General features: G+C 39.7%; 1 protein-coding gene across 2 annotated transcripts in view; it reads right to left on the reverse strand.

Moving 5' to 3' along the window:
• SLC16A12 (solute carrier family 16 member 12) overlaps nucleotides 1–15167 on the reverse strand; it is a 94904-nt gene that overhangs the window by 4350 nt on the left and 75387 nt on the right. For both annotated transcript variants that reach the window (XM_033215965.1, XM_033215968.1), the window contains exons 3-6: nucleotides 9067–9170; nucleotides 6420–6563; nucleotides 3880–4459; nucleotides 1427–1686 (exon numbers count right to left, since the gene is read on the reverse strand). In XM_033215965.1, coding sequence (XP_033071856.1) covers nucleotides 1427–1686; nucleotides 3880–4459; nucleotides 6420–6563; nucleotides 9067–9170 — 1088 coding nt within the window. The remainder of the gene's footprint in view (nucleotides 1–1426; nucleotides 1687–3879; nucleotides 4460–6419; nucleotides 6564–9066; nucleotides 9171–15167) is intronic.

Consider the following 15167-nt stretch of genomic DNA (forward strand, 5'->3'; position numbering starts at 1 on the left):
ATAATAGCTAATAGCAGAAACCCTGTCTTCCTCAAAAAAATTCCTGCCTTCTTTCTAGGCAAAGTTTTGGGTTATTTCTCTTTTGCCTGTCTTCAGAGACCTTGTTCACTCTCTCAGTTTTAATTTAGGCAGATAATAATATGGAACAGTAATTCTCAATATTAACCGTGCATGAGCATCACAGCAAAGCTGGTTGAAAATGTAGATTTCTGGAACTCATCCTCAACATTCAGATCAAGGTGGGAGTGTCAAGGAATCTGCATTTTTGATAAGGTCCCTAGGAGACTCTGATGCAGGTGGTGTAGAATACATGCCTTAGGAAGGAGAAACAGGTTCCGACCTGTTTACTCCTGTCTCTCCAGCATGATAAATACAATGCTAGTTACACAGTCAATATATACTTGTTGAATTACTTGTTTAATGTATACAATAAATATTTGTCAAATTATTTGTTTAATCATGCTTCACTCTATAGCATTTTAGAGTTTATAAAACATTCTGGGTGCTTTATAGGATGACTCCCAAATCTATATATAATCAGGCTATCCATTAAAGCTCATATTTCATCTTTAAACAGCTCTATTGAGCATTTCTACCTGTAGATTTCAGAAATCTCAACATATCTAAAAACCATATTCATTATTGTTCAGGCAAAGCCACTTTCTCTAATTTCTTTATTTTCTCAACCATGACATTATTTTCTAAGTCATCCATGACTTATATCTCTCCTTCACCTCTGTATGCTAAATTCTGCTGAATTTTGTTTTGAAAACTTCCTCCTTGCCCCCAGAGCTCATCTTGATTTTCGCTGCAGCAGCCCTAGCTCAGGCCTTTATCAGCTGCTTCCTAAACTATTAGAATGGAATCTTAGCGACCTTTCTCTTAAGTTACTAGATCAATTGCTAGATCACATTTTCTAACATATACACTTTACCATATTATCCTTTTACATAAAAACTTTAATACTATCCATAGTCTCTGAAGAATAGAGCCCAGTTCCTTTGTCAGGCACCCAAAACACTCCATCATGACACTGGCATTTATAATTTCAGCCTCATCACCCACTGCCCCCTGTTGGAATCCTGTTCTCCCCTGAGACTTCCCTCTGAATGCGCCCTACTTATTTATAAAGCTAAACAACTGCTCCATCCCCCTGCTCCCATCATTAATATGGAAAGGAATCAAGACCCTAATTTGGGACTTACTCTTTCCAGGTAGGCTAAGGTTCTTACTTGGTTGGAAGAAGATTATAAAACAAGGATGTAGGTGGGACCAAGATGGTTTTAGGGGCTCATATGTTCCTTTTCTCTTTCACTCTTCCCCAACTCTCTTGACAATCCTTCTCACTGACTGCATGTGAGTTTGCTGTTTTCACATCAATATGCCAAAGAGAAAAGGTAGCTGGGGTTTCTCTCTGGAAACTTACCTGCGATGGGTGGGCTCACCAAGTATGGCACTGCGTGAAGGAAGTATACCACACCAAGCGCTGATGACAAAGAGGTGGTCCCCACTATCTCTGTGGTCACTACTGGGATCAAAGTCACGTAGGCACCATCAAAGTAGCCAAAAGTACAAGAGAAAGGCACGAGCAGAGGGAGACTTTGAAGCATTGGGAGGCAGAGATAGCAGAGACCATCCATTCCCACAGCAAAGAGGTAGCAAACATACTGGTAATTCTTCAGACACCTGTTGATATGAAGAACAAGAATGAGTGCAGGATGTACACTTTCTGTAAAAGAGCTTTAGAGCCACGGTTATGCAGCAGTAAGCACTGCAGTTATTTACAGAGATGGCTTTCCCATTGTGTGTTATCTGTGTTGTCTTCCTATCTTTCCTTTTTGCAAATGCAAGAATTCATCTCCCCAGTAAGCATGGTGTGGTAGAAAGAATATATGCTTCAAAATTAGAAAGGTAGAATATTAAAACTATTTCTGCCACCCACTGCCTGCCTAACTCAATTTCTTTACCTATAAAATGGAAAGGTTACTTATCTCACAGGGTTACTCTGAAAGTAGTCGTGAAATAAAATGTAGAGCAGGGGTCTCCAATCTTTTGGCTTCCCTGGGCCACAATGGAAGAAGAATAATTGTCTTGGGCCACACATAAAATAAACTAACACTAATGCTAGCTGATGAAAAAAAGAAAGAAAGGAAAGAGGAAAGGAAAGGAAACGAAATGAAACGAAAGGAAACGAAAGGAAAGGAAGAAAGAAAGAAAGAAAGAGGAAAAGTGTGTGCATAGATCTCAAAATGTTGTAAGAAAGTTTACAAATTTGTGTTGGACCACATTCAAAGCCATCCCAGGGTGCAGGCAGCCCATGGGCTGCAGGTTGGACAAGCTTGATGTAAAGGGTCAGGAGGGTTATTTTCCTAGCAGTCTACCTTATTAGATGCTTTCAGATATGTTATCCATTGGTATATAAATACTCAATAACCCAAGTGGTTACACAAAGGGGAAACTGTAATACAAAGACATTAAAATGATTTGCCAGAGATGATGGAGGTCTTGGACTAAGACAAAGTCTTAGTGGTATTCCCATTAATTTTCCCGATAACTCCAAACCCATCTATGATATCAATTATTTCAAAGACTCTGTATAATGTCAGCTCCAACAGCTTATGCTTTACAAACATTTTTCTACTCACAGCCTCATTTGAACCTCACAAAATAGTAATAAGGTCAACAGGCAAATATTGCACTGGCTCATTTTACAGAGAGAGATCATTGTGGATCTGAGGATTAGGTGACTTTCTGTAGGTTACAGGGTTAATAAGGAGCAGAGCCAGTGCAAGAACTTAGGTCTAGTATGCCTCAGACTAGAGATGCCTCAATTAGACCTATACCTGGCTGCTTCTTGCTGAGTTATTTGATTGTGAAAATAGGTACTCTTTGCTCTTCTCCTTCTTCTTTAACCATTACAAATGTCCAATTAATACCAAATATCATATTCATAACACTGGAGAATGGCAGTTGGATCCTGATTAATTACCAAAAACATAATTTGTGAGAAGCTACATGATGGTATTAGCTCTGCAGGTCACATCTCAAGTGTGAATGGTTCGCCATTTAGGAGAATATAAGTAGCCTGCACTCTTCAGTCCAAACAGATGAGCATTTGCTAAAGAAATTACTTCATAGATTTCTTATAACTTTGGTTTCTAAGCCTACAATTACAAGGAAATTATTTGCAATTTGCATTGTCAAACATAAATATGTGGCTACAGATAATGTGTTATCATTGCACCTGGCCCTCCTGACTGAATTGGATTCTGCTCCTTTTTCCATTACCAGTCAGGAGTGTTCAAAATAAACTAACACCATGACACCCAGCCAGAAGTTGTCTTGCTTGAGGACTGACTCGTCTTGGGATGCAATTAAATCTACCACCAGAACCTATAGTTACCCTAGGCTTCTGCAATTTAGGCACATCTGGCCCACGACCTCTTTTTGTACTACCTGTGAACTAAGAATGGTTTTTCCATTTAAAAATGGTTGGAAAAAGTCAAAAGAACAATATTTTGTGACACATGAAAATTATAAGAGAAATTCACATTTCAGTGTGCATAAAGTCTTATTGGAACATAGCCACTCTCTTTTGTTTACATATTGTCTGTGGCTGTTTCGTACTATAATAGCTGAGTTGGATAGTTGTGATGAAGAACACTTGGCCTACAAAGCCAAAAATGTTTACTATCTGTCCCTTTACAGAAAATTTTGCCAACCTCTGATCTAGAAGAACCAGCAAGGGAGATGCCTTCAGATACTGCAGACTTATTAACATTATTCAGACCTAGGTATTCCACAGGGTAAGGGGCTGAGGAGAAACTCAAGGCTTAATGTCCCTTGGTGGGGAACCAATTGTGGTTTCATGAATGTTACCTTCTGTCGGTCAGCCATCCAAATGTAATATTGCCAATAATGTCAATCACTCCAAGTATGGACATAAGAAAAGCAGCTTGCTGATGACTCACTCCAACACTCAAAGCATAAGGCACCAAGTACACAAAGAGAGGGCTGCAGCCATAAGCCATAAACAGAACGGAGATGGCTAACACAACAAAGTCTGACATCAGTAAAAAACTGTACTCTTGCTGCAAACAGCAACAGAGGCAAGTCTGTGCCCATTCTTTGGTCAAAGATGAATAGGGAGACACCCGCTTAAAGTCTTCTTTCTGAGTTCTACAGACATGGTTCTGCTCTGGAGTTGTGTGATCCTCTTTAAGAGTAATTGGCCTCATCAAGGCACCACAAACACAGAGATTCAAGACAAAGCCCCCAAGAATGAGTAAGGCTCCCCGCCAGGAAAACTGTTCAATAAGGAGCTGAACCACAGGAGCCAGGATGAAGGTGCCAATGCCACTTCCTGACATGGCAATACCATAAGCAAGGGCTTTCCGTCTGCTGAAGTACTTGCCAACCATGGCAATAGCTGGAGAGTAACAAAGTGCAAATCCCAGACCTGAGGATAAAGAGAACTCTATGAGTGCTGATGTACCATAAACAGCCAACGATATCTCAGAATACAATGATTTATATTAAAGAGAATCTGACCTCTCATTAAATGCTTTTAAAGCTGCTTTTTACACCAAGCTTAAAATGAGTCTCCCCCTCACCAGTCATTCACAATTTGGCAAATGTAGAACATACGTGACTTTCTTCTTAGGGAGAACACCCTTAAGGAAATGTGACTTCATGAACAAAGTTAAATGAAGAACATAAAAATCATTATATGAACTATATTGGAATTCACTAGAAAATCTAGATAATATCAACCAAAGAAACTTATCACCTCCTCCATTTTTTAACTTAAATAATCCAGACAATTCCCTAAACTCTTCACTGCCTATAAAGACACAACACTGACAATCTGTACCACGCTGGAATTTGGATTCAAATAGCATATACAACTATGAAAATTCCAGGGTAATTTTACATAGTTGGGAAACATTATGCCAATTTTATATGTTATGTTTATATGTTATGTTTTAAATGTATGTTTTCACATATGTGAAAATATCTCTTAAGGTCAGCAGACAAATGTTGACACTCTAGAAAGCTTTCTAGAGACCAACTTTTGGGCTGGGTGCAGTGGCTTATGCCTGTAATCCCAGCGCTGTGGGAGGCTGAGGCAGGCAGATCACTTGAGCTCAGGAGTTTGAGACTAGCCTGGGCAATATGGCAAAACCCCCTCTCTGCAAACAAAACAAAACAAACAAACAAACAAAACAAATTAGCCAGGTGTGGTGGCATGTGCCTGTAGTCTCAGCTACTCAGGAGGCTGAAGGGGGAGGATGGCTTGAGCCCAGGAGACAGAGGTTGCAGCTGAGATTGTGCCACTGCACTCCAGCCTGAGGACAGAGTCAGATAGATCCTGTCTCAAAAAAAAAAAAAAAAAAGATCAACTTCTATGACTTTTTAAGTAAAGAAAATCTGAGGGGCTTTGAGCCTGGATTTTATGGCCACTAGAATGTCAGAGAAGGAAAAAGAGAATCACCTTCTGAAGCTCCTGCTTTCATCTGCAGTGTAGGGTAGCCAGCAACCCAGAGTTGCCTGGACTCAGGGGTTTCTGGATGTGGGACTTTCATTATTAAAACCAGGACATTGCCTGGTAAACTGGGATCCACTGGTCACCATAGCAGCAGTCAGGCTCTTTGGTTTGTTAGGGGTGGATGTACCTTCTTTAGCTAACATAGCCAAATTGATAGCCTCACTATGAGGTTACATCCTTTATTGACCTTATTCACGCCACACCAAAGGCACAATGCCCAGACGGGAGTCGGCGCTACTCTCCACACCCCTTTGAGTGACGGGCAAACTCCTACTGCAGTCCCACAGCCAACTCATCTTGATCCTATGCCGTCTCTGTAAGTGTGATTTATTGAATGTACATACTGCTTTTTACCCATGGGATTTATTATAATTTGCTAAAGTGATACTTCCATAGCATTGAGAAAGAATGCGTAATATAAGAATATTCACAATAAAGGGCTTTTTTAAAATTAGAAACTCCCATTTATTGGACAGCAATATTCATTATAAAGCAGGAGCGACTCAGATTGACTGTCGATAGTATTTTAACATCTTGGCAATGGTTGGAAGAATGACCATTGCTGAAAATTCATGTTGCCCTGGGTAATATCTTGTTTCTTCTCAGTACAGAATCTCAGCCATACACTAATTCCGAAGAGAAAGCTGCAGTTGCTTTTACCATCTGGCTGAATTAAAGTGGAGATGCATTTTCATTAGAGTAATATAATCTCATTTCCAGCTCTGTTTAACTGTTAGGTAGGTAAACATAAGCTAGGTCAACTAAATTATATATATAACAAAATGGATATTTTATGAGTTACTTCTCTGTTGATGTGCTTGGAACCCCCTGGATGGAGTGGGGTGAGACAGGTGGTACAAAGTGCCCTTACCTGTAAGAACTCCCAGAGTGAGGTAGAGATGCTTCAGACTCGTGGCAAATGAGCTCAGGATGAGTCCGGTAGATGCAAGCAAGCCACCCAGCATGATTCCCACTTGACAGGATAAATGGTTACTGACAACACTCCCAAGTGGAGCTTCAAAAACAATAAGAAATAGGTTCAACAGAAAGGCCTTGAGGGCACTGTGAAAAGGCTGTGATGTGGCATTGACAGAGCAAAGAACCTTTAAAGCATTGGGCCCACCCTATTAATTCTGCAGCTTTGCAAACTGAGGCCCAGAGAAAAGAAGTGATTGTCCACGGTCCCACAGACATTAAGCAGCAGGGCTGGAATAGAACTCAAGTGTCTTGACCTGCATTTCAAGGCTCATTCCTCTTCATTCTATTATAGTCATACTGGCAGGACTGTAGGGTGCTTTTTAAACAGTGGACCAACTTTCTCTAAATTATATGTCACTTGCACAGGGATGCTTACTATAGTGTTGATCATATATCATTAGCGATAATGGTGACGATTAATTGGTGGAGAAAGAAAGTGGATAACACCATGTGACCAGCAGTGTTATGCAGTAAAAGATCAGGGAGAGAGATCATAGACAAATTCCACAATCTGGCCCTGTTTTCAGGCTTCAGCAGGCCCTGTAGTTGAGATATCAAAGCCCAGAAAATCTAAGAAAAATGCTTCATGCACATGGTGACATTCTGGTTGGTCTCACTCGATTTGTGGCTTACCAGTCAGTGTATCAGAATTATGTTGACCTCAAGGCTCATAGAACATTAAGTAAAGCCAGAAGAGGCCAAAAAGGAACTGAAGTTCAGGGGTATATGGCATGGCCCAAGGTCACCAACAAGAGCACCTAACACTGATTGTGAGGTTATTTCCGCCCCTTACTCTTTGGGTCTCCCTGACTAATGGCAGGAGTGATGGGTGAGGAAGGCATGTGAGTTTCCTTCTAAGGAAAAATTCATGCTGACATCAGTAACTCTTAGTAGGAAGATCAGAAGAGCTGATTTTCTAGGTGTCTGAAGAGTATGATCATTTTCGTATCGATCAGACTGAAACTGGGGGCCAACTCAACTGGTAGCTTCTCTGTTCATCACAGAGCAGATCTGTTCCCAGTGGGTGTTCCACATGTGATTCCACAGACTCTCATCCATACTCTGAACTTTAATGTTCTAATATTATGCTACAAGGTGAGGAGGCGGGTAAGTGGTAATTGCTTACAACAGGCCTCTTGATCTTGCATAGAATTTAAATATGTTGCTTCTGACATAACCCTACTCAAAGCTTCACACAGTCATTGGGACCATATTGGTCACCTAAGGTCATTTCCCCCTATTTGGGAGATTATGAATATCCTCCAAAAGATAGAAATGAGGGAAATGAGTCACCTTTATCCTCTGAGAAGACAAACATGAGCTTCTTTGGTGTGCTGATGCAAATGCTGTGACTAATAATGAGACCCTGAAAATCAAGTGGTTTTAAAAAAAAGACAGGCTCTAAAACTCAAATATATGATATTTTGATCCTTAAGACCTTCTTATTAGTTGAAAGAGTAGAGTTGATTTAGCCTTCTCATGAAATCTGCTTTTAGTCTTAGAACTGCTCTCAGTTTCCCCCCAACTAAACAAATATTATACATTTCAGTTACAATTTAACTGATTCCTGAGTATGTGTATTTTTTTCCAAAAAGAAATGAGTCAGTACCTAGAATGGAATAAAATGGTACTATGAGTTACTGAATACAGGTATTATTTCCCTTTTGCCACTAAGACATGGCTTGAAGAGATGAATATTTCCTAAAATACTCAGAACTCATTTAAATGAATGGATTAAGAGGGTCTAAGCTACAAACAATTTGATTTAATCTTAGAAACTCTCTAAGACATCAATTTAATAATGTGAGTGTGAAATTTATTTTAAACAAATGCCAGGTCTGTTGTCCTGTACTACACAGATGGAATGTTAATTCCATACATTTCTAGAACACCCTACATACCTTATATAACACGTTTGGAGTTTCTTGAATGAAATTACACCCATAATGAATATGTTTATCTCATGACGACATAATCCTATCCTTCCCCAATAATTCTCTAAGCATGAAGATTTACACATGATAAAGATGAAATCCATGAGCCAAATGTCAAGTCCTTGGGAAAGGAACAGAATGCAATCCAAGACTTGAGATGTGATACAACACTGTTGGCACTCATTACTGTATAGAAATAGCTCATGGTACCATCGATAACCATTTACATAACTGGAGAATGAGAAGGCCATAGCATTTGGAAGAGAGAAGCCAAGCATATACTGTAAATTGCTTCCAAAATCAGTACAGGTTCTAGAATGTTCAGTATCCTATCTCTATATAGAAGAACCAAATCTTATGTGTTCTTTTGAGTGTATTATCTAACTGTTCTACCTGACATCAGCCAAGACCATTAATTACAAGAGCAAGTCTGGTTGGCTTTGGCTGAAGGTAGGATTGATCTTTTCTTTATATTGTGTAGTCCTGGCCAGTTTTTAACATAGCCCTTCTACTTGGAAAAACTGGTAATCAAAGTCAGTGGAACGTCATTGTCATATGCAGTTCAACAGTGGCCAGTAATTCCCTATCCTAGCAAGTGATACTCACCACAGAGCATGGTTACACAATCTACAATGGAATGGATCCATGCCGTTTGTGCATAATCCTGAGTGAAGTATGTCTGGAACTCCACAAAAAAAATTGAGATACATCTGAAAAATACAATGCAGGCATTTTATACAAAAAGTGAATGAGCATGCATTTGAGCCAGAACTTAAAATGCCTGGTTCAATTAGCTGGTCCTGTCTCCAGGGATTTTAATTGCTAGACTATAATAAGTGGGAAATCAGAAGTTGACCATTTGGGCCATGCTGGAGAACAAGAAGAACATGTTCAACCACCACATGGGCTATACTAAAGCCAAGAAGATGTGAAGACCACTACTCTAAGGAAGGTTTTATGGAAACAAAAGCAGGTCAAGAACATGGATTCTTATTTGTTTTTGTATTTTGCTAACTTCTTCTAAGAGGTTATTATACAAATTAAGATTTGACAATAAAGAATTATATATCACCAGCATTGTCACTTCTAGGATTTATATAAAGGAAATAATCAGGTGATATTGATGATAGATAGACAGATAGATAGATAGACAAAAGGATTTATTCTGGAGAACTAGTTTAGTCTATAAAATTATATATATGTATATAAAATGATAAATTCTGAGGGATATAATAATAATAGATATATAAGAGGATATATTCTGGAGACAAGGCAAATATCATAACCAATGTAACTGTTCATCAATAAAGGACTGGTTAAATAAATTATGGCATATCAATAAAATAAAATAGTACATCTTAAAAATGATGATGTTGATCTGTATGTATTGATTTGGAAATAAATTTGCAATATAGTGTTAAGTAAAAAATAAGTTAGTTACCAAACAGTTCATAAAGAACTTAATTTTGTAAAAACAGTCTATGTAAATAGAAAATTTCCTGGATGGCCGAATAGGAACAGCTCTGGTCTGCAGCTCCCAGCGTGATTGATACAGGAGATAGGTGATTTCTGCATTTCCAACTGAGGTACCTGGTTCATCTCACTGGGACTGGTTGGACAGTGGGTGTAGCTCACGGAGGATGAGCTGAATAGGGTGGGGCATTGCTTCACCCAGGAAGCACAAGGGGTCAGGGGATTTCCCTTTCCTAGGCAAAGGAAGCCGTGACAGATTGTACCGGGAAAACTGGGACACTGCCACCTAAATACTACGCTTTTCCAATGGTCTTAGCAAACAGCACACCAGGAGATTATATCCCATGCCTAACTCAGAAGGTCCCATGCCCATGGAGCCTTGCTCCCTGCTAGTGCAGCAGTCCAAGATCAGACTGTGAGACTGCAGCCTGGCTGGGGGAGGGGCATCTGCCACTGCTGAGGCTTGAGTAGGTAAACAAAGTGGCTGGGAAGCTCAAACTGGGTGGAGCCCACTGCAGCTCAATGAGGCCTGCCTGCCTCTATAGACTCCACTTCTGGGTGCAGGGCATAGCTGAACAAAAGGGAGCAGAAATTTCTGTAGACTTAAACGTCCCTGTCTTACAGCTCTGAAGAGAGCAGTGGTTCTCCCAGCACAGTGTTTGAGCTCTGAGAATGGACAGACTGTTTCCTTAAGTGGGTCCCTGACCCCCGTGTAGCCTAACTGGGAGACACCTCCCAGTATGGGCCAACTGACACCTCATACAGCCGGATGCCCCTCTCAGACGAAGCTTTCAGAGGAAGGATCAGGCAGCAATATTTGCTGTTCTGCAATATTTGCTGTTCTGCAGCCTCTGCTGGTGATACCCAGGCAAACAGGGTCTGGAGTGGACCTCCAGCAAACTCCAACAGACCTGCAGCTGAGGAACCTGACTATTAGAAGGAAAACTAACAAACCGAAAGGAATAGCATCAACATAAACAAAAAGGACATCTACACCAAAACCCCATCTGTAGGTCACCATCATCAAAGACCAAAGGTAGATAAAACCGCAAAGATGGGCAGAAACCAGAGAAGAAAAGCTGAAAATTTGAAAAACCAGAGCACTTCTTCTCCTCCAAAGGATCACAGCTTCTCATCAGCAATGGAACAAAGCTGGATGGAGAATGACTTTGACGAGTTGACAGAAGTAGGCTTCAGTAATAATGAACTTCTCCAAGCTAAAGGAGGATGTTCAAACCCACTGCAAGGAAGCAAAAACCTTGAAAAAAGATGAGACGAATGGCTAACTAGAATAAACAGCATAGAGAAGACCTTAAATAACCTGATGGAGCTGAAAACTATGGCATGAGAACTATGTGACGTATGCACAAGCTTCAGTAGCTGATTTGATCAAGTGGAAGAAAGGGTATCAGCGATTGAAGATCAAATTAATGAAATGAAACGAGAAGAGAAGTTTAGAGAAAAAAGAGTAAAAAGAAATGAACAAAGCCTCCAAGAAATTTGGGACTATGTGAAAAGACCAAATCTACGTTTGATTGGTGGCCCTCAAAGTGATGGGGAGAATGGAACTAAGCTGGAAAACACTCTTTAGGATATTATCCAGGAGAACTTCCCCAAGCTAGCAAGGCAGGCCAACATTTATATTCAGGAAATACAGAGAACACCACAAAGATACTCCTCAAGAAGAGCAACCCCAAGACACCTAATTGTCAGATTCATCAAGGTTGAAATGAAGGAAAAAATGCTAAGGGCAGCAAGAGAGAAAGGTCGGGTTATCCACAAAGGGAAGCCCATCAGACTAACATGGATCTCTTGGCAGAAACCCTGCAAGTCAGAAGAGATTGGGGGCCAATATTCAACATTCTTAAAGAAAAGAATTTTCAACCCAGAATTTCATATCCAGCCAAACTAAGCTTCATAAGTGAAGGAGAAATAAAATCTTTCACAGACAAGCAAAAGGTGAGAGATTTTATCACCACCAGGCCTGCCCTACAAGAGTTCTTGAAGGAAGCACTAAACATGGAAAGGAACAATCGGTACCAGCCACTGCAAAAACATGCCAAATTGTAAAGACCATCGATGCTAGGAAGGAACTGCATCAACTATTGGGCAAACTAACCAGCTAACATCATAATGATAGGATCAAAGTCACACATAACAATATTAACCTTAAATGTAAATGGGCTAAATGTCCCAATTAAAAGACACAGACTGGCCCATTGGATAAAGACTCAAGAGTCATCAGTGTGTTGTATTCAGGACACCCATTTCACATGCAGAGACACATGCAGGCACACAATAAAGGGATGGAGAAGATCTACCAAGCAAATGGAAAGAAAAAAAAAAAGGAAGGGGTTGCAATCCTAGTCTCTGATAAAACAGACTTTAAAGCAACAAAGATCAAAAGACACAAAGAAGGCCAATAGATAATGGTAAAGGGATCAATTCAACAAGAAGAGCTAACTATCCTAAATATATATGCACTCAATACAGGAGCACCCAGATACATAAAGCAAGTCCTTAGACACCTACAAAGAGACTTAGACTCCCACACAATAATAATGGGAGACTTTAACACCCCACTGTCAATATGAGACAGATCAACAAGACAGAAGGTTAATAAGGATATCCAGGACTTGAACTCAGCTCTGCACCAAGCAGACTTAATAGACATCTACAGAGCTCTCCATCCCAAATCAACAGAATATACATTCTTCTCAGCACCACACTGCACTTATTCCAAAATTGGCCACATAGTTGGAAGTAACCCACTCCTCAGCAAATGTAAAAGAACAGAAATCACAATAAACTGTCTCTCAGACCACAGTGCAATCAAATTAGCACTCAGGATTAAGAAACTCACTCAAAACCACATAACTACATGGAAACTGAACAACCTGCTCCTGAATGACTACTGGGTAAATAACAAAATGAAGGCAGAAATAAAGATGTTCTTTGAAACCAATGAGAACAAAGACACAACACACCAGAATCTCTGGGACACATTTAAAGCAGTGTGTAGAGGGAAATTTATAGCACTAAATGCCCACAAGAGAAAGCAGGAGAGATCAAAATTGACACCCTAACATCACAATTGAAAGAACTAGAGAAGCAAGAGCAAACAAATTCAAAAGCTAGCAGAAGGCAAGAAATAACTAAAATCAGAGCAGGACTGAAGGAGACAGAGACAAGAAAAACCCCTCAAAAAAATCAATGAATCCAGGAGCTGGTTTTTTGAAAAGATCAACAAATAGATAGACCAATAGGAAGACTAATAAAGAAGAAAAGAGAGAAGAAACAAATAGATGTGATAAAAAATGACAAAGGGGAAATCACCACAGACCCCACAGAAATACAAACTACCATCAGAGAATACTATAAACACCTCTACGCAAATAAACTAGAAAATCTAGAAGAAATGGATAAATTCATGGACACATACTCCCAAGACTAAACCAGGAAGAAGTTGGATCCCTGACTAGACCAATAACAGGCTCTGAAATTGAGGCAATAATTAATAGCCTACCAACCAAAAAAAGTCCAGGACCAGACGAATTCACAGCCGAATTCTATCAGAGGTACAAAGAGGAGCTGGTACCATTCCTACTGAAACTATTCCAATCAATAGAAAAGGAGGGAATCCTCCCTAACTCATTTTATGAGGTGAGCATCATTCTGATACCAAAGCCTGGCAGAAACACAACAAAAAAAAGGGAATTTTAGACCAATATCCCTGATGAACATCGATGCCAAAATCCTCAATAAAATACTGGCAAACCGAATCCAGCAGCACATCAAAAAACTTATCCACCAAGAACAAGTTGGCTTCATCCCTGGGATGCAAGACTGGTTCAACATACACAAATCAATAAATGTAATCCATCATATAAACAGAACCAAAGACAAAAACCACATGATTATCTTAACAGATGCAGAAAAGGCCTTCAACAAAATTCAACATTCCCTTCATGCTAAGAACTCACAATAAACTAAGTATTGATGGAACGTATCTCAAAATAATAAGAGCTATTTATGACAAACCCACAGCCAATATCATTCTGAATGGGCAAAAACTGGAAGCATTCCCTTTGAAAAGTGGCACAAGACAGGGATGTCCTCACTCACCACTCCTATTCAACATAGTGTTGGAACTTCTGGCCAGGACAATCAGGGAAGAGAAAGAAATAAAGGGTATTCAATTAGGAAAAGAGGAAGTCAAATTGTCCCTGTTTGCAGAGGACATGATTGTATATTTAGAAAACCCCATTGTCTCAGCCCAAAACTCCTAGAGCTGATAAGCAACTTCAGCAAAGTGTCAGGATACAAAATCAATGTGCAAAAATCACAAGCATTCCTATACACCAATAACAGACAAATCATGAGTGAACTCCCATTCACAATTGCTTCAAAGAGAATAAAATACCTAGGAATCCAACTTACAAGGGATGTGAAGGACCCCTTCAAGGAGAACTACAAACCACTGTTCAATGAAATAAAAGAGGACACAAACAAATGAAAGAACATTCCATGCTCATGGATAGGAAGAATCAGTATCTTGAAAATGGCCGTACTGCCCAAGGTAATTTATAGATTCAATGCCATCCCCACCAAGCTACCAATTACTTTCTTCACAGAATTGGAAAAAACTACTTTAAAGTTCGTATGGAACCAAAAAAGAGCCTGGATTGCCAAGACAATCCTAAGCAAAAAGAACAAAGCTGGCAGCATCACACTACCTGATTTCAAACTATACTACAAGGCTACAGTAACCAAAGCAGCCTGGTACTGGTACCAAAACAGAGATATAGACTAATGGAACAGAACAGAGGCCTCAGAAATAACACCACACATCTACAACCATCTGATCTTTAACAAACCTGACAAAAATAAGGAATGGGGAAAGGAGTCCCTATTTAATAAATGGTGCTGGGAAAACTGGCTAGCCACATGGGGAAAGTTGAAACTGGATCCCTTCCTTATACCTTATACAAGAATTAATTCAAGACAGATTAAAGACTTAAATATTAGACCTAAAACCAAAAAAACCCTAGAAGAAAACCTAGACAATACCATTCAGGACATAGGCATGAGTTAGGACTTCATGACTAAAACACCAAAAGCAATGGCAACAAAAGTCAAAATAGACAAATGGGATCTAATCAAATTAAAGAGCTTCTGCACAGCAAAAGAAACTACCATCAGAGTGAACAGGCAACCTGTAGAATGCGAGAAAA

The sequence above is a fragment of the Trachypithecus francoisi genome, unplaced genomic scaffold (genome assembly GCF_009764315.1).
Source record: "Trachypithecus francoisi isolate TF-2019V2 unplaced genomic scaffold, Tfra_2.0 Contig00586, whole genome shotgun sequence".
Classification (NCBI taxonomy): Eukaryota; Metazoa; Chordata; class Mammalia; order Primates; family Cercopithecidae; genus Trachypithecus; species Trachypithecus francoisi.